Here is a 21256-nt window from a genome sequence, read left to right on the forward strand (position 1 = left end):
TGAACTGTGCATGGGAAAGGTCCTTTGGATTCAGTATCTGTCTACAGCTTGTATAGAATTTGGCTCACCAAAACTCTAAATGGGGAATTAAAGTGGCTTTCTATTAAAATCCATAGATTGTGTGAGATTGCTGCTGAATGCAGAAGCCCAAGTCAATGCTGCTGATAAAAATGGCTTCACACCCTTGTGTGCTGCAGCTGCTCAGGGACATTTCAAGTAAGAGATGCTCTTAATTTTTCTTATTATCACATGAGGCTCTTTATAATTTGCACACATATCTTAGTTCTGGCTGAAAGTGTAAACTAGTGCTTAAAATATATTGGCAAATAAATTTACTAAGTATTTTTGAGGATTTAAACACAAAGTAGGATCCTAACTTTGCTCTTCTTAATAACTGGTAAAGAGTTGTACATGAGGGGAGTGAAGGAGAAATATGTGGTGTCCAGACCTCACAGGAATGAACTAGATTCTGAAGAAGATAATCTCTTGATAGTATATCAACAATATAATGAACTGTTAGACCTTGTTCTTTCCTGCTTTCCACAACCCCAACACAAAGAAGCTTTTTTACTTACGATGGCATTAAAAGTAAAACATAGAACTATATTATTGGTAATAATCTTAACTTTCTAGTAGCAATTTATTCATTATTAAATCTTAGTTATTTACCTTGTTTTATCATTTTAAAAAAAATGAATCAGAAACTATATACTGAAAGTAATTAGAGCACAAAAATCAAAAGAGCCTATCAATTAAAATATACACAACTTTAGCAATGATTCCATCAATAGCCTACTAAGGCTACTAAGTTGACCATAGTAATGATTTTTAAAAATCGACTCATTTTACTGAAATAGAATGTAGCTACGTTGTTTTCTCTGTGCTGAAATGGCAGGTTGCAGAGGTTGCAAGCTATTTTCAACTTTTTACATAACTATCCTGATAGAAATGTTCTTGAACAAATTTCAGAATTCTTGAAATAAGGGTTTTAATGTTCACACTAATGTTATTAATTATAAATGGAAACTTTTCAAAATTCAAAATGCATCCTTAAAGTATACATTATTCATTTTTTTCTGCATGTCATCACACTGAGTTATTATTGAAGACCATAGATTTTGCTGTTACTTTTTTCAAGTCTTGAGTCCTCCAAAAGGACTTCTGGGCTGTACTTTTACCTTTTCTGTCACCAGGTAATATGTAAGGCCAGTTGCTTGGATAGTATAACAGCCATGGGAATGGAGGCATGGATAGCTTTACATAAAGGAAGAATGCTGGAGGTTAAATTCAATGTGTACAAGATACACACACATAGCAATACGTAACTTATTTTTCAAATATATGTAAATCAAATGTTGTCAAAGAAAGCCAAGATATATGGAAGAGACTGATAGTGGTCAGAAGGGAAGGAGATTGGGTTCTGGATGAAAGAAGGTGAAGGGATTAAGCAGAAAAAATGTACATATATAACACAGAGACACAGACAATAGCATAGTGATAACCAGAGGAAAGGTGGGGGGGTGGAAGTGGGCAAAATGGGACAAATGGGGATGGGAAGAGACTTCACTTTGGGTGATGAGCGAACGATGCCTTATAAAGATGATGTTTTATTGAGTTGTACACGGAAACCTGTATGTTTTTTTAAAATTTTATCTTTATTGTTGAAAGTATTACAGATTCAATGTCACCCCCAATAAACTCAATTTAAAAAATAAAAATTTTTAAAAGAAAAAACATGCAACTGAAGTAAAACAAATAAAGATAATGTGAATTACTTCTTAATTTGACTATGATTTATTGCTCTTTTTCTAAGTTTATTTTCATCTAATTTTATTAACTCAAGCTTTCAGTGTTGAGCTTGTTAGTAAGTGCCACTATGTCTTGAATTTACCTCATTTCTTTCCATCTTGATTTTTCAGGGCAATGAGTTTCTGCTTAGCTGTGTCTTTTTCATTGCAAATTAGCATCCCTTCAGGAAACAGGACAGCCTCTGCTGGTTTTTCCCCCAGGCAACCCTTTTCTCACAGTCTCCCTGCTTTTTATAGTGGAGGCACATGGTGCCCTGCTGTCTATGCTATTTATAATTATTTTCTCAAGTGAAAAATCTCAGAATGACTCAGCAGCCTGACTTTTTAAAGGTTCAAACTATTTTGAACCGCAAATAATATATATGTCAAGCACAGTTAAATCATTAATTCCAATAAGTTAAACTATTCTAAGGACTTCACTTTTACAAGTTGGTTATAAAGAAGCATCATAAACCAAGTGTCAGCACTTGACCAGGATTGCTGTTTCAGATTTTCAAGGGAGTAATTAAGTTTGTTATTAAAATACATCTTCCAGCCTTGCTAAAAAAACAGTACCCATACAATAAGACCCACAATAATTTATGGTATATATTTATATATTATGTATATAAAGATGCAGAATTACTTTACCATTATTATCTGTATTTAATATCTTTGTCAAGTGACACTTCAGAAATCAAACCCAGTTTCTGTATAATTAATCATAATCTTGTGTTTAGGTGTGTAGAATTATTAATTGCATATGATGCTAACATTAATCATGCTGCTGATGGAGGACAGACGCCTCTATACCTGGCCTGTAAAAATGGAAATAAAGAATGTATTAAACTCTTGTTGGAATCTGGAACTGACCGAAGTGTAAAAACCAGAGTGAGTACCAGTTTTTTTTGCAGGAGGGGGGTGGTTCTATAATTTGCTGTGTGTCTACAAATTCTATAGATAGAAAAATTGTTAAAATAGAGGTTGCTTTGTTTTGTTTTACTTTTAGGATATTGGATAAGGACAGTGTATATTCTCCGAGTCTCTCAAAACCTTGTCTGTTAACCTAACCAGACCTTTACCTCTGAACCTCAGTTTATTCATCTTTAAAACAGGAAAATGAATACCTGTGTCCTGATTTTTTTCAGAATTAAGGGAGATAATGAAAGTGTATGTCTTTATTCCTTCAACAAGTATTTCCTGAGTACCAGCTGTCCTAGAGACTAGAGAGACATCAGCAACCAAATAGTCCCTGCCCTCATCAATCTTATATTCCATTATTGGGGGATGGGGTGCAACAATAAACAAGTAAGTGAATAGATAGTAGTTGGATGTTTAGGAGATGGCAGTACCTGGGACAGGGGTTACTTCATAAGAATTGATCAGAAAAGTATTCAGTGAAAATGTGACAATTGAGCCAAAACCTAAAGGAAGTAAACAAAGAGAAGAAACAAAGAGAGTCATGTGCCAGGTCTGAGGAACAGTAAGTGTAGAGCCCTCAGATGGGAGAGTGGTGGCACCCTCAGTGCACCTCAGTGAGGTGTTGGCTGTGATGAGGACTTTGGGTGAGATTGGATGGTTTTGAACAGAACATGGATATGACCTAACTCATTTTTTTAAAAAAAATCCTCATCTGAGGATATATTTTTATTGATTTTTTTGAGAGAAAGAGAGAGAGAAAAACATTGTTATGAAAGAGAAACATGGATTGGTTGCTTTCTGTATGCACCCCATTGGGAATCAAACCCACAACCTTTTCGTGTATGGGATGACCTTCCAACCAACTGAGCCACCCAGTCAGGGCATGAACTAACTCATTTTTATAAGAATCACTCTGGCTGCAGGAATAAGAATAAATTATAAGGGGGAGGGGGCAGAACAAATGCAAGGAGTCCTGTCAGTAAAAAGGCAGGTGTAGCCATACTTATATCTAACAAAATAGCTTTCAAAACAACAAACATAACAAGAGACAAAGATGGACACTTTGTAATAATAACGGGGACACTACATCAAGAAAACATAACACTTTTTAATATATATGCACCCAACCAGGGATCACCGAAATATATAAAACATCTACTCACAGAACTAAAGGGAGAAACAGATCAAAACACAGTCATAGTTGGGGACCTTAATACTCCATTGACAGCTCTAGACAGATCAACCAAACAAAATCAGTAAAGAAATACTGGCCTTAAATGAAATGTTGGGCCCAATGGACATAATTGACATTTATAGAGCCTTTCATCCCATAACATCATATTATACAGTCTTCTCAGTGCACATGGAACATTCTCAAGGATAGATCATATGTTGGATCACAGAAGTAGTATCAACAAATGCAAGAATAATGAAATTGTACCAGGCATATTCTCTGACCACAATGCCTTGAAATTTGAAATCAACTGCAAAAAGGAAGTAAAGGAACCCACAAATAGCTGGAGATTAAACAATATACTACTAAGAAATGACTGGGTCAAAGAAGAAATAAAAGATGCGATCAAAAGATATATAGAGGCAAATGAGAATGACAATGCAATATATAAAAACTTCTGGGATGCAGCAAAAGCAGTAATAAGAGGAAAGTTTATATCATTACAGACCTATCTCAAGAAGTATGAGAAATCCCAAGTAAACAACCTAACATCACATCTTAAAGAACTAGAAAAAGAAGAACAAAAGCAACCCAAAATCAGAAGAAGGAAATCAGAAAAATTATAGCAGAATTGAATGGAATAGAGAACAAAAAAAGACTATACAAAAATTAATAAAACAAAGAGCTGGTTCTTTGAAATGATTAGTAAAATTGGCAAAACCCTGGCTACACTCACTAAGAACAAAAGGGAAAAGACCCATGCAAACAAAATCAGAAATGAGAGAGGAGAAGTCACCGTAGACATCACCGATATACAGAGGATCATACTAGAATACTATGAAAGACTGTATGCCACCAAATTCAGTAACCTAGAAGAAATGGATAAGTTCCTAGAAATATATAAACCTTCCTAGACTAAATCATGAAGAATTAAAAAATCTAAGTAGACTGATCAGCAGTGAGGAAATTGAAATAAGTATCAAAAACTTCCAAAAAAAATAAAAGTCCAGGAGCAGATGGCTTTACCAGTGAATTCTACTAAATGGTCAAAGAAGATTTAAAACCTATGCTTCTCAAACTCTTCCATATATTTGAAGAAGAGGTAATACTTCCTAACACATTTTATGAGGCCAACATAACCCTGATACCAAAACCTGGCAAAGAGAACACAAAAAAGAAAACTACTGACCAATATCTCTGAGTAATACAGATGCAAAAATCCTAAACAAAATATTAGCAAATCTAATACAGCAGTACATCAAAAAAGTAATACATCACGATCAAGTGGGGTTCGTTCCAGGGCCACAAGGATTGTTCAACATACATAATCACCACATTAACAAAGAAAGGATAAAAATCATATGCTCTTATAAATAGATGCAGAGAAAGCATTTGATAAGACACAACATCCATTTATGATTAAAACACTCAATAAAATAGGAATAGAAGGAATGTACCTTAACACAATAAAGGCCATATATGATAAACCCTCAGCCAATATCATACTCAATGGTGAAAAAACGAAAGCTTTTCCTCTAAGATCAGGAACAAGACAAGGATGTCCACTCTTACCACTCCTATTCAACATAGTTCTGGAAGTCCTGGCCAGAGCAGTATGGCAAGAGAAAGAAGTAAAAGGCATCCAAATAGGAAAGTAAGAAGTAAAACTGTCAGTTTTTGTGAATGAGATGATTCTGTATATAAAAAGCCCTACAGACTCCACCAAAAAACTATTAGAAACAATAAACAAATACAGTAAAGTTTCAGGATACAAAAATCCATTGCCTTCCTGTAAACTGACAACAAAACTTCAGGAAAAAAAAGTAAAAAACAATTCCTTCTGCAATTGCAACCAAAAGAAGAAAATACCTAGGAATAAACTTAACAGAGAACATGTAAGATCTATATACTGAAAATTACAAATTGTTATTTAAAGAGATGGAAAAAGACACAACAAAATGGAAAAATATCCTGTGTTCATGGATTGGAAAAATCAACGGTTAAAATGGCCATATTACCCAAAGCAATATACAGATTTAATGCAATCCTCATCAAAATCCCAATGTTATTTTTTAAAGAAATAGAATGAGAAATCTTCAGATTTGTATGGAACCACAAAAAAACCCAAATAGCCAAAGCAATCCTGGGAAAAAAGAATGAAGCTGGAGGTATCACACTACCTGACTTCAAATTATACTACAGAGCTATGATAATCAAAACAACATCATATTGACACAGAAACAGACACACAGATCAATGGAATAGAATAGAGAGCCCAGAAATAAAACCACGTGTATATGGGCAGATAATTTTCAACAGAGGAGCCAGAAACACACAATGGAGTAAAGATAGCCTCTTTAATAAATGGTGCTTGGAAAACTGGAAAGTCACATGCAGAAGAATGAGACTGGATTATAGTTTGTTCCCATCTACAAAAAATTAACTCAAAATGGATCAAATACCTAAATATGAGACCCAAAACAATGTTACATAGAAGAAAACATAGGTACCAAACTTATGGACCTTGGTCATAGAGAACATTTTATGAACTTGACCCCAAAGGCAAGGGAAGTAAAGGTAAAAATAAATGAATGGGACTATGTCAAACTAAAAATCTTCTGCACAGCAAAAGAAACTGACAACAAAACAATCAGCCAACCACATGGGAGAGGATATTTGCAAACAGTAGCTTTGACAAAGATTTAATTTCCAAAACATATAAAGAACTCATAAAACCTCAACACCAAACAACCCAATCAAAAAGTGGGCAGAGGACTTGAACAGACACCTCTCCCAAGAAGGCACAGGCACAGCCAATAGATATATGAAAAGATGTTCAACCTCACTAGCTAATAGGGAAATACAAATCAAAACTACAATGAGATACCACTTCACACCTGTTAGAGTGGCTGTTACCAACAAGATAAGCAATAACAAGTGTTGGAGAGGTTGTGGAGAAAAGGGAACTCTCCTTCACTGCTGGTGGGAATGTAGACTGGTATAACCACTATGGAAAACAGTCTGGCAATTCCTCAAAAAATTAAGAATAGAGCTACCATAGGACTCAGCAATCTCTCTTTTGGGTATATTCCTGAAAAACTCAAAAACATGTATTCACAAAGATATATGCACCCCTATGTTCACTGCAGCACTATTGATGGTGGCCAAGACATGGAAACAACCAAAGTGTCCTGCTATAGAGGACTGGATGAAGAAGCTGTGGTACATAGATACCACGGAATGTTACTCAGCCATAAGAAAGGATGAAATACTGCGTTTTGATACAACCTTGAGAATATTATGCTAAGTGAAATAAGTCAGAAAAAGCTAAGAACCATATGATTTCACTCATATGTGGGATATAAAACAAACTTGTGGACACAAACAGCAGTGTGGTGGTTGCCACGGAGAAATGGGTGGGAGGTGGGAAGTAAAGAGCACTTTAATATATGGTGACAGGAGAAGATATGACTTTGGGTCATGGGCACACAGAGCAATGTACAGATCTTGTAACAAATTCACGATTGTTACCCTAATCAATTTAATAAAGCGTTAAAAAAAAAAAAGAAATGCTTTACCTGGCTGGAGTCCACTAGAGCCCATTTAAGTGTAAAGGGTGAAAGTAGACCTCAGTACTTGAGTTCTGGCTAGGAAAAGAAATCAGAGCCAAGACTCAAACTCCAAGTTAAGATTTATTAAGTACACAAAGAAAAAGTACCCCGGAGAAATTTTAAGCAGGAGTCTCAAATAGCTGCCCTAGGGTGTAGGCTAGGGCTTTTTTTAACCCCTCTGACTGGGGTGAGATTAATGCTTTCTTCTTTGAGCTAACCTATCAGGGCCTGTCTGGTTGTCTTCTGTCCTTGTATGGAAGTTTCCTCCAGCCCCCTTGTTCTCCTTTAAGTGTGGGAGTCTACCACATAACTAGCCACATGGCAGGGGGTAGAAGGTCAGAGGGAGAATCTGACCAGCATGACTGGAGACATTCTAGAGGAGAGGATGCCTTAGGGGCAAGGTCCTGATTAACAATACTTATCTCCAATACCTGCTCTACCAGTTTTTCCCATTGCTAGGTGTGCAAGACATTCTGCCATGGTGACCTCCTGGAACTAGCCCATCATCCTTGCTCTGCTCATGTCTCTCTAACTGCCTACCACAAGAGGACTATTACGGTATTTCAGTTACTGCCCAGCCATGGTCTTGTCTCAGCCAAGTTGACTTCATTGGTACATGGTACAGAACCAGAGAAAAAGCTACATTAGCAAGGGACAGCATTAACAAATGATCAGACTACTCAGTCAAAATGTGGATTGTTACCATTTATTGTGTAGTTTTCTCCCTGTCTTTCACCCTTTTTTTTTTGTTTTTGATCCTCACCAAGGATATTTTTGCCATTGCTTTTCAGAGAGAGAGAGAGAAGAGAGAGAGAGAGAGAAACATTGATGCAAGAGAGACACATCGATTGTCTCCCTCCTGCACGCCTCCCAACCCGGAACCCTTTAATCTGTGGACTGACATGAGCTACCCTATTTTTTTTAAAGTGCTGAAGCTCACTGAAAAATATTTAGTTTAGCAATATGAAATACCACATTAAAAAATGCCAAAGAGAAAATAAAGGTAGGAAAATAAAATAAAGCTAAAACACAGATCACCAAAATAAAGTTCAATTTTTTTTTTAATGAAAGTCTTAAAAATCTAATGAAGACAAATACCTGAGTAGAAGGCAGACCTATCTCTATGTAAAAAATGTAAGACTCTACAAGGGGACCAAGATTTTCCCTAGAATAGTGCTTGTCAAACTGTAGTGCATTGGGATCACTTGGAGGGCTTGTTGAAGATTGCTGCCCCCCCCCCAAGAGTTTCTAATTTTGTAGGTTTTGAGTGTTGCTCAAAATTTTGCGTTTCTTGTTTTGTGTTCTAACATGTGGTCTATCTTTGAGAATGTCCCGTGTGCACTTGAGGAGAATGTATATTCTGCAGCTTTGGGGTGAAATGTTCTGCAAATGTCAATTAAATCCATCTGACCCAGTGTGTCATTTAGAGTCTCTACAAGTTCAAGAACATTGAAATCATATCAAGCATCTTTTACACCATGGAATACTGTGTGCCTGTACAAAAGAAGAATTCCTTACCCTTTGAGACAGCATGGTGGGACCTAGAGAGTATTATGCTAAGTGAAGTAAGCCAGTCAGAGAAAGACAAGTATCACAAGTATCACATGATCTTAGATATGTGGGATCTAATGAACAAAATAAACCAGTGAATAAAATAGATCCAGAGACATAGAAGCATGGAACAGACTGACGAATCCCAGAGGGAAGAAAGGGGTGAGGTGGGATAAGAATAGAATAAACTAAGAATTTATATGCATATATGCATAACCCATGGATACAAACAGTAATGTGGTGAAGGCCCGTGGGGAGATGTAGGGTAGAGGGTGTCAGTGGGGGGAGCAGGGGATATTTGTAATACTTTCAACAATAAAGATAATTTTTTTAAAAAAAGAAGGATTAGGAGAAAAGATATTTATGAGAAACTGCAGTACATTTCCTAGCCTTTAAGACTTACTCAGTAAAGATTTTTCCAATACAAAAAAAATTTGCATTTCTAACAGGTTTCCGGATGATGCTATGCTGCTGGTCTTGGGACCACACCTGAGAACTGTTGCCCTAGAAAAGAGTTGAGCCTACTCTAGCAACCAACTAAATGGATGATTGAGACTTCAAAGTAACATTCTAGAGAATAGACCCAATTATTTAAATTGGAACATTTTCTAAGTTCGAATGCATCAGTGACCCACTACAATCACAGAACACCCAAAAAACGCCCATGGGCACCCATGAAGTAATTTGGGTTTTCTAGTTTTTTCTATGTGTCTACCTTTTCCCTGTTATCTAGAGTCTTCTAGAATCATTGACATAAAATTTTACGATCACTAGAATTAGGGATCTGCCCTATAGGTAAATTGGCTTATAATAGTATTCATTTAGAACATTACTAATAACATTGTAGTTAGATATACATTTCAAAAAATCTTTTTATGCTAAAGTTCATTCTCTTTTGTAGTATTAAACTGAGATTTCGGTTTTCCATACATAATAATTACTGGCCTGGGCAGTACCTACTCACTCCAAATGATTAACTATTAAGTGGAAATTCTTTTTTTTCTTTAATTTTTCTTTATTGTTGAAACTATTACAGATGTCCCTCCCCCCCCCCCCCATTGTAAATTCTTTCAAAATAGCAAACATGAGTCATAGTGATGGGAAATACACTGACAAGTCAGAGAACTTGACTCAACTCATCAGTGATATTCAGGATTGGAACTCCTGCTTTTCCCAACTCAGTGCTCCATGCCCAGGAACATTTAGAAGTGAACTTTAAGTAACTCTGTTCTTAATATTAATGTTGTAATCAACTGTTTCCTCTGGTCACTTTATTTTCAGGATGGCTGGACACCAATTCATGCAGCTGTAGACACTGGTAACGTGGAAAATCTCAAGCTTCTTATGTACCATAGAGCACCAACTTGTGGAAATTCCTTGCATGAGGAGGAGACCAAGTTGGAAATCTTTGACTTGGATCAAGGAGAGAGTCCTGAAGGCACAGGCAAACCTGTTGTTTCTGTAGACCTCATTAACCACGCCAGCGGAGAAGGCTGGACTGCTGCCCATATTGCTGCTTCAAAGGGTTTTAAGGTGTGTCAGGTAGCAGCTGACCTCGTTACTCATTTGAATTTGATGAGTGGCAAAGTTGTCTGTTGACTGAGTGTATGACAGTTGAATAATAGAAGACTGGATGATACTATTGCGGGAGATGATTAGCTACCTAGATGAACTGATTTTTTCTGTCCAGCAGATATTTCTGGTCAAGAGTATATGAGACTTTTCATAGAAAACATGTTTGGGATTTGTTAACAAGAAATGTGGGAGTAATGTTTTATCTCATATAAAATTAGGAAAAAATGGTTGGTATTGATTTAGTCTGCTGGGTTGTTTGATTCAGTACCAAGGCCATGATACTAGTTAGAGGGAGAGCCAGGTCTCAAATACATACCCTGTAATGTGAACAGCCTCCTTACACTCTATCTGTGCTTGCCTACTAATAGAGGAAGCTCTGAATTTCACTCATCAGTTAGAGTTGAAAAAGATTCTGATTATTCAAGAAATAACAATATCGTGGGCCATCTATTTATGCTTCTTTTTTCTATTTAAGCCACTTTGGAAATAATATGCTCTAGCAACAATAAGCTATTAGAAAGCTCCTGAGTGCAGGGTACTGTGTATGCTCTCATTTCCAGGGATCATTTATACCATTAGGTAACTCCTGGTCCAATGGGGTACAGGACAACTGTAGGATAAGAGAAGTACAAAAATTAAAGGAAGGTAATAGAATGTCAACTATAATTGAAAATAAATGTTCTTAAAAAGCAGTATAATAGACATGGTTAGAACAATATAATGCACATTTTTATTTTTGTGGAAAAAAGGGAGAGAATGCACATATTTCAGAGAGCAGAGTTGCAGGGATGTTGGATTCAGAAATGACTCATTCTAGAGGAGATAGAAATTATTTGGAGCCTTGCAGAGTGGGTTAGATTTGCCATCATTATTGGGGAAAAGAGTATTTTAGATGGAGGGAGCAATAGGAACAGAAAATGGAAAGGTCAGGTGGTAACAGCTCCAGCTGAGCTAATGAAGAGTAGTGAGAAGAAATAAGACTGGACTGGGAGTCTCATAGGATATCATGGACCTTCAGTGACATATTAAGTAGTTTAGGCTTTATTTCCTAGTCAGGGTAAAGCAATTGAAAGGTTTTGCACAAAGGAGCAAAGTAATCAGCTTTCTAGTTTAAATTGATTAATTTAGCAATAACATTTAGAAGATCGGGGATTATGAAAAAGTGGGTGTCAGGGAGAGAGACTAGATTAAAGATGAGGAGAGTGGTAGAAATAATAAGAGATATTACAGGCTAAAAATATCAAGAATGGAAGACAGATTAGATATAGGAAATGAGGAAGCTGAATAGAAGGATAACAGTGATGTTCCCAGAAAGAGAAAAGAGGTGTCATTGTGATCAAGAAGATAGAATGTGGGTTTCGACATGCTGAATTTAAGTGCTATGGTATGCCCACCCAGATGGAGACATCTGAGAATAGCTAAAAATGTGTGCTTTGGAACTCCTGGTTGGGTAACTTCCTCTTATGAATCTCATTTGATGCCAGAAAGGAGCATGGAAAGGATAGTTTGCAACCTGTCTTCACTCCTTAAAGAAAATCTTTGTGTATAATGCAATATGTTACTGATAGGAGTGGGTGTACATGTGCTCAACCTGAAGGCAAAAAGCGCGAAATAAAACCTGAGCATGACTGATCTAGGATATTCAGCTAATGAACCTTTGCTAGGCAGAGAGAGGAATCTACTCCCCGATGTGAGTCACACTGCAGTGTAAGGTGCTTGTGTTGCAGCTCAGCTCCTTAATTATGACTCCTTATTAGTCCTGATGCTTTTTAAAAAATTTATTGTTGAGAGTATTACAGATGTCCCCCATTTTCCCCCTTTGCCCCTCTCCACCCATCTCCCACCTTTCCCCAGTTCTTCCCCTGTGTATTGTCTGTGTCCATGGCTGTGCATATATGCCTATAAGTTCTTTGGTTAACCTCTTCCCACACTTCTTCCCGCCTTCGCTCTGAGATCTGTCAGTGTTTTTCATGCTTCCATGTCTGTGGTCCTATCTTGCTCATCAATTTGTTTTGTTCCTTAGATTCCACATATAAGTGAGAATCATGTGGTATTTGTCTTTTTCTAACTGGCTTATTTCAGTTAAAATAATATTCTCCAGGTCCATCCATGCTGTCCCAGAGGGTAAGAGGTCCTTCTTTTTTTTTTATAGCTGCATAATATTCCATGGAGTAAATGTCCCACAGCTTTTTTTATCCATTCATCTACTGATGGGCACTTGGGCTGTTTCCAGATCTTAGCTATTGTAAATTATGCTGCTATGAACATAGGGGTACATATATTCTTTCTGGTTGGTGTTTTGGGATTCTTAGGATATTGATAATCAAGGATGATACCATCCATGTACCCAGGCCCCTGGCAAATGTGGGTGCTCTGTCATTGTTGAGTAAAGGGAACTGTGACCTCTTTCTCACTTAGAATATGTCTCACCCTATATTCACTTACTTTAAGAAACATAAGATGAATTGTGAATAAGAAAAGAAAGATTTTTAAAAGTGAATATGACTAACAATATTCACACACCTCTAAGTAAAATAATAGATTGAAATAATAGATTTATTTTAACCCTGGAGTGGATACTTACTCTTCCAGTCTAACTTCTTCATTTTATGATTTTTATGATTATAAGGATATTTAAACCCTGTAGGAATTAATAGATAGAAGTTGGGAATGAAGCTCAGATTGCCTGATTTAATTACTCTTTACACTATATCATCCTGCCTTCCTTCCTAGTCAAAGAAAGGCATTGGAAAATATTTTTGTATTACTTGCTTAATACAAAGTTTATATTCTGGCTGAGATATTGCTCCAGAGGGGTGATCCATTTACAACTAAGTTGTAAAGACCCTTTCTGAAAAAATTAAAAAAACTATTCTGAAGTAATCATGTGAATAAAAAGGTTCTGCACTGACCATACGTAGAGCTAAAAAAAACACAAATATTTTTTCTCTTTGCAGTGGTATATATGTGTCCAGGCTACATAAGGTACTGTAACCCAAGATGATGACCTTAATTTTCTCTGTTTTTCAATAAAGAATTGTGGGATTTCAAAGTTCAAAGAGACATAGCTCATCCAGTCTAACCACCTTGTCTTACAGGTGAAAAATTAAGTCTTGGAAAATAGCATGACTAATTAATTACCCAAGGTCAATTCATGGAAGATAAGATTCCCAAATCAGTACTTTTGCCATTTTTGTCCTTGGTTTTTTTCCTAGTGTTTAAGCAATTTATGCAAATCACTGTTTTGTGTTTGGTAATAGAAATACCTCACACTAAAGCTAGCCTGTGACTACTCCAGAGCTGAACTAATCACCGAGGATAAACCCAGGACATGGACTTTCCAGTGTTTTCCACGAACACCTTTCATTGATCTGGATTTTGACCCTTTTCTCCTCACTCTGTATTTTCTCCCTTAAATGAACTTATTGACCCCCAGAATATAATCTATTAGAGATTCCAAAATCTTACCTCTGGCCCAACTTACTGTTTCCTGAACCCATCCAGGAAGGTTCTATCCAAGATGGCCACAGTTACGGGAATGTCCCAGTCTGGCCAGTACAGTCCTTGTTTATGCCTGTCATCCCAACGTTAGTATTAACAGTGCCTCCTTTTTACTCTTAAGTGTCCCAGTTTAGAAAATTATATGGTAACCTTGTTAGTGACCAAATTTGTTTTTGCTTCTACCAAACAGCTCCAAGTGGGTGAATCCTTGGGCTCTCATATTCATAATCCTTAGCAAGTCTGCTGCATCTCTTGTTCTTCCTCTGAATAAAATTAAAAAAAAATCACCTGCCATTTATGTTTACTTCCCCTATCTTTCTAACTGAATGATTTCTATTGTTTATTCTTTATAGATGAATTTTGAATGTGTTGCCTCTCCCTTGTCCTGTGAGCACTGTCCTTGGAGCTCCCTCATTATCTGCTCTGTGGACTTGTGCAGCGCCTAAGGGGGTCGGGGCCTCTTCATCCAGTCACTCCTGCTCTTTTACACTGCCAAGAGAGGGACCCGGATTGCAGGCTTGATCCAAGTGACATGGTCATGTCACTTACCTGCTTAATGTCTTCACAAGGCTCTGTCGCTTCCAGGATAAATGCCAGACCTTTATCATGACAGACAGGCCCCTTCCTAATCTGGCCTCAGTCTTCCTCCTCAGGCACACTTCCTGTCCCCTTTCCTAATGCATTCTGTGATCTAACCATGCACTACTGGCTTCAGTGCAGGCATCCTGTGCTTTCTCTTCTCTCCCTGCCTTTGCATCTGCTGTTTCCATTACCTCAAATGGCCTCCTCTCCTGTCCTGACCCTTCCCTGCCTGGAAAACATCTCAGCTTAAGTCTTGGCTTCCAGGAGTTAGATATTCTCAGGGCACCTCTTGACATTTCCCTTAGAGAGCTTGAACTTCAAACCTGTAATTGTTTGCATGCCTCTCTCCTTTTCTACCTCTTCCCCAAAATCACTTTTCCATCTTTGTATATGCTGTGCCCAGCAGAGTCTCTGACCCTAAAGTACTAAATATTTGCGCAGCCAGTGTGGCTCAGTGGATTGAGCGTCGTGCCATGCATCAAGAGGTTGCTGGTTTGATTCCCAAGCTTGTGGTCAGGCCACATGCCTGGATTGCAGGCTTGATCCCCAGTAGGTGGCATCCAGTAGGCAGTGGATGGATGTTTTTATCTCTCCATCTCCCTTCCTCTCTCTCTAAAATCAATAAAAACATATATTTTTTAAAAGTACTAAGTGTTTATTTAATTAGTGGATTCTTTTTAACTCTTTTTAGCTCTCCTTCCTATCACTGTCTTCAGTCCCGATATATCTTCCAAATGCGCCAGCTGGTTTTCAGAGCTGAGCCAATCGTGGCACTTGGTTACCTGAACATATCCTCATGCCTGTAGAGAAACATCCAAACTCCTCAGCACTCAGTCCTTCACAGCTGACTCCAGCCATCTTCATTTTTGACCACTCACCCCTAAAGCTGCCATTTTGCTTATGCCTTTATTTCCCATTTTAACAGCCTTCATCTCCCCTGCCCTGCAAAACTGGGTACACCCACATCCAAGGTTGTTCCCAGCACCTGCACTGGACCTCACTTCCATCTGCAAACTGCTTTCACTTTGCTCCCTCTGTTCAATCTCACACTCTCAGCTCTCTGCTTTGACTCTGATTTTATCTCTAGCTCTTTGGACTAGGGGTTTCTACTTAGTCCCCCTGGCACCGGTACCTTGTTTCTCATCTCTCCTTAAAGGACCATGGTAGAGGTGGTTCATTGACCCTGAACATCTCTTCTACCTTTCCTCTATAATAATGGATCCTTCAGTTTTCAGAGGGGACCCTGATCACCCAAAATAAGAACCTACATTCTCCAGCCTCCACTGCAGGTAACTGTGGGCACCTTCCTAAGTCCTGGTGAAGGGGATGTAAGTGGAAGTGAAAGCTGAAGCCTAAGTCACTGCTTTTTTAAGCCTCTGTTATTGCAGATGTATCTGTATGGTAACTAATTGGACTTTGGCTTGAACTCGTGTAGATCTCTGGCTCTCTTCTATAGAATATCCTTCTCCATTTAGGCCCCTGGGAATCCATTTCGGGAAGCAGTGACTGGCATCCCAGCATTTATCCTTCACACAATGCCACCTTGTCAGAGAGAGAGCTTAGATTCTTTCCTTCACCTCTCCCTCCTCTCCCCAGTCCACACAGTAAAACTTTGCTCATCATTTCAGCAGCCCCCTTTCCTGTGCACATTTTCCCCTTGTCTGACTCTTCGCTGCACTCTGCGTTCCCCCCGAGGAACAGAACTGTTACCTTATTCATCATCTCAACCCTTGCCTCTAACAGCACCTGGCACAGAGGTGCTTAGTACCTCTTTCATCCAGTTGTGTGGAGGATGAGCACCAAATACTTGGAAGGTAGTTGCTGTAGCTGTTGTTGTTACGTTTCAATTGGGTAAAGTGTTCATCGTTGTCTTCCCCACTGAGCCCAGCATGGTGCTGTAGAATTCACACCTGCAGCAGTGTTTGGATATTCGATCTCCTGCTATCTTTCTGACATTTTGTGCTTCATTAAAGAGAAAGTCGCTGCTTATATATATTGTCCACTGATCTACCTGAGTGTAATACAAATTATATATAACAGTCCTTGTGGATCAGAAATAAAAGAATCTTGTAGATTTGGGTTGCATTGTTTATCATTTCTGTTTGTAATCTAAAGTAATATCACCTAGAGTTAGATTGAGATCAGTGACATTTGTTCATGTGCTAGATGTTCAGGCTCTTTTCTAATTGGTAATGATTATGTTGATTATAATAACAGCAGCTAATAAATATTGAGAGTTTAGTAAGTGTTGAGAATATAAGAACTTTTTATGCATCTTTTCGTGTAAGTCACATAACAAGTCTATGAAAGATAGATATTTGAAACACAGCTAAGGAAACTGAAGCAAAAAATGTTAGGTGATTTATCAAAGATGTAGATAAAATAACTTATATTGGCAGGATTATAATCCAGGTCTATTTTGGCTCTTACCTGCTTTTTCTGCAGGTACTAACTTGCATAATAAATGTATTATTTATCTCTTTTATCACCTGGGAATTCACAAAGTTTAGTGATCAGACTGCACTCTATTTAATACTTGTTTTAGAGTCAATCTCTAAATCAACATTTCTGAATTCCTCATTAACTATCTTACGCACTCACTGGTTTTGTGCAAATTAATAAAAGAGTTTTATAAGAATTTTTATTTATATATTTGACTTCGTTTTCATTTAATTTCTTGACTTAACAATTTCTTAAATTTGAACCCCCAGACCCACAAAAGCCAGACTTTGATTACAACTAAGCCAGACTTTGATTACAACTATAGAGGAAATGTCTCCAGCCTGAGCAGGGGCAGTGAGAATCAGATGTCCTAACTGATTCCCTTTGCAGGCAGGCAGATTTTCTTTACCTAGGGGTCCTCTGGTTCAGCTTCTCCATTTTGTGTGTCCCAAGGCCTAGTCTCCCATCCCCACAGCATCCAAAAGGAGTCTCTGTATCAGCTTTGATTTTAAACAAGCACTAGTTTCCTGTTCACATTTCACTTAATTGGTGGTTTCAACTTACACCTTGGTTTTAGGGATTTCCTGTACTTCCTTGTGAACTCTGGTTGCATTTAGAGTATATTTTGGGGGCAATATGAAACAGTTGGAACTCGTATGTTCTCCTGGTGGGAGTGGAAATTGGTGTAGCCACTTCTGAAAGTGCTTTGCAGTATATACTAACATAGGACATATGCACAGCCTGTGACCAAGCAGTCCAGCTCTAATTCATGTGCTCAACAGAAATGTGTGCACATGTCTGCCGAAGGCCTTATACTAGAATGTTCATAGTAGGACCTAAATGTCCATCAGTAACATATTAGGTAATTAAATTGTGACATATTGATATCATAGAATACCTCACAGTAATTTTAAAAAGTAAAATAGTTTATCTTTTAAAACAAAAAGATAAACTATTACTACTCCCAACACATGGATCAATTTTATAGACATTATCTTGACTGAAAGAAGCCAATATAAAAGTGTGCCTGCAGTATGATTCCATTTATATAAAGTTCATTAACAGGCTAGCCAATCTCTAATACTAGAAATCAGAATAGTAGATACCTGGGGGGTGCAGGGCGGTGGGGGGAGGAGAGAGGGGCCAGAGATTGAGATGGAAGCTTACAAAGTGCTCCTTACACAGTATTGCACTTAGTGATCATTCTTCAAGCTGCATACTTACGTGTGTACTTTCTATGTGAATATTATGCTTCAGTAAAATATTCACATGGAAAGAAAAAAGTGTGTTTTGCCAAACAGAAAAGGGGTAGTTTTATAGCAAAGCCATGTGTGTGTGCATGCATGTGTGCGTGTGTGTGTGTGTGTGTGTTTAAGGAAGTGATGAGAAGGATGATGCTTGTTTTGGTTGTTAGTTCCTTTCCATAGATACTGGTCTGTTCAATTTTGTGCTTATTCTTATGGGAAATAAGAAAAGAAAAAATAAAGTGGTAAAAGTTAAGCTAGTAGAGTTCCTTGGTAAATATCCTAATGTAACATCCTGCCAGCCAATTATTGATTAGAAGATGTTTTCATTTATTTCTACTTTGGTTTGAAAATTTTTGGAAAATAAGACTTGTCAGTTTGTAGGATACTGATTTTTTTTGAGTGAAGATTTCCTTCAGCAGCACAGAAGAAGAAAAGCTGAAAAAGAGAGGGAACATAACTTCAGTATCTATTGGGACTGTTTATCTAAAAAATTCAATCAACATGTTCTTTATATATTTAAATTAAAAAAAAAACAAAAAACCCAGACACTCTAAGATCTCAAATATAAACGTGCTTATGAGGACTCTGGGGTAGAATTGTTAAAATTGGAGTCCTGCACTTACATGACCAGGAAAGCATTTCATAGTCCAGAAGACAGCCCAGTTGTAGCAAAAGTCATTTTGCTTTATGTTGCCAAATTAACATAGAGGGACACTGTCTGCCAAAGTTAATTTCTTTCCTGATATACACTTAAATGAAGCATTATTTGCTTTTCATTTTGAGATATTGTTTAGTTTGGGTTGCTGGAATTGGAATAAGATTTCAAACCAAAGTAGAATTCCTGATTTGTTTGCTGTGGGCAACTGATTTTTCCCTTGGGGTTTTAGCTCAAGTTTCTTAATTTGAACTTAAGGTAATAGAGCTTTTGTTTTTACAGAACTGCCTAGAAATTCTGTGTAGGCATGGCGGGCTTGAGCCAGAAAGGAGAGATAAGTGCGATCGGACTGCACACGATGTCGCCACGGATGACTGCAAGCATCTGCTGGAGAATCTGAGTGAGTGCCTTCACAGCCTCACTTTTCATCCCTCATCCACATGAGGCTTCTGGGAAAATGGAAAAAAATATTAATACAATTCATTTCTCTCATTCTCTGCTTAGCTTGCTTTCTTTGAATCCTAGCTGTTACAAAAACACTTTATTGATTACAACTGTGGTAATTATTTTTCCGTGTAGAATGGCTTTTTACAGAATTAGTTGCTATTCAAATAATGCAGGATCTTCCTTGTATTTATCATTTTTCTGACTTAGGGTATTACTCTTTTCTTCTGACTTAGGTTGTCTTTATAGACATGTGTCTAACAGGGTATGAGAAATCATGGCAGGGTACTTTGATATTAGCTGGTTGATGAGCCTAAGCAAGTCGGTTGTCCCTCCACATCTGTTTGCCTACCTGCCTATGAAGCTAATTGGTGATCTTTTTGGTTCCTTCCAGCTCAAAGAATATATGCTCTAGCACATTTTATGAAAGGTTCACTTCTGGGTTCATACATACAAAATAGCATGTATGACCTCTTATGTTTAGATTAACACCCAATCCATTCAGTCAGCCAGCTGTATTAGTAATTCCACTTTAGTTTATATTTTAATGTTAAGCAACAAAAAATGAAGAATAAACATAAGAAATAATTCATTCTAGGGTATGTAAGATGGTAACATGCACTATGGAAAAGACTAAAGGGGTTGGGAGGTTGGGAGTGGGAGTTTTTAAAATGGGTTTTGAAGTTTCAGTTTTTATTTATTTATTTTTATTTTTTATTGTTCAAAATATTACAGATGTCTCTTTTTCTCCCCTTTGACCCATTCTACCCCGCTCCACCCCCCTCCCCAGTCCCTCACCACACCATTGTCTGTGTCCTTGGGTTATGCATATATGCATATAAATTTGGTTAATCTCTCCCTCTCCACCTACCTGCCCCCCCATCCCTCTGAGATTTGTCAGTCTGATCCCTGCTTCCATGTCATTGAGTCATTTTTGTCCATCAGTTTATTAAGTTCTTCAGATTCCACATATAAGTGAGATCATGTGATGTTTGTCTTTCTCTGCCTGGCTTATTTTGCTTAGCATAAATAATTAAAACCCTAGTGAGGCAACACTTCACACCTGTCAGAATGGCTGCCATCAACAAATCAACAAATGACATGTGCTGGCAAGGGTGTGGAGAAAGGGGAACCCTAGTACACTGCTTGTGGGAATGCAGACTGGTGCAACCACTATGGAAGACAGTATGGAGGTTCCTCAAAAAATTAAAAATGGAGCTGCCTTTTGACCCAGAGATCCCACTTCTAGGAATATATCCTAAGAATCCCGAAACACTAATCAGAAAGAATACATGCACCCCTATGTTCATAACAGCACAATTTACAACATCTAAGATCTGGAAACAGCCCAAGTGCTCATCAGTAGATGAGTGGATAAAAAAGTTATGGGACATTTACACCACAGAATACTATGCAGCTGTAAAGAAGAAGGATCTGGTACCCTTTGGGACAGTATGGATGGACCTGGAGAATGTTATGCTAATCGAAGTTTCAGTTTTTAAAATGACAGACAGGGTAGCCTCATTGATAAGACATCTAAGCAAACACTCGAAGGAGGTGAGGAAGGCAGTTATGTAGATATCTCAGGTGAGAACTTCTCAGGCAGAACATCAGGAGGACAGAAGCCCTAAGGCAGGGTCATACCTGCATGTCTGAGGAACTGCCAGGGTGACTGGTTTAGAATGAGCAAGGAGAGAGAAGAAGGAAACAGGCCAGGGAATTTTTGCGGATGTGGTGAGCTAGGGTCCTGATCTTGTTGAAATTTG

General features: G+C 37.8%; 1 protein-coding gene across 1 annotated transcript in view; it reads left to right on the top strand.

The window, feature by feature from the left end:
- Positions 1-21256, top strand: part of CTTNBP2 (cortactin binding protein 2) — a 152950-nt gene that overhangs the window by 87706 nt on the left and 43988 nt on the right. Inside the window, exons 6-9 of the mRNA XM_087821053.1 lie at positions 117-216; positions 2528-2678; positions 10326-10577; positions 19329-19446. Of these exons, the coding sequence (XP_087677179.1) occupies positions 117-216; positions 2528-2678; positions 10326-10577; positions 19329-19446 (621 nt within the window). The remainder of the gene's footprint in view (positions 1-116; positions 217-2527; positions 2679-10325; positions 10578-19328; positions 19447-21256) is intronic.

The sequence above is a fragment of the Miniopterus natalensis genome, chromosome 10, assembly GCF_054644295.1.
Source record: "Miniopterus natalensis isolate mMinNat1 chromosome 10, mMinNat1.hap1, whole genome shotgun sequence".
Lineage (NCBI taxonomy): Eukaryota > Metazoa > Chordata > Mammalia > Chiroptera > Miniopteridae > Miniopterus > Miniopterus natalensis.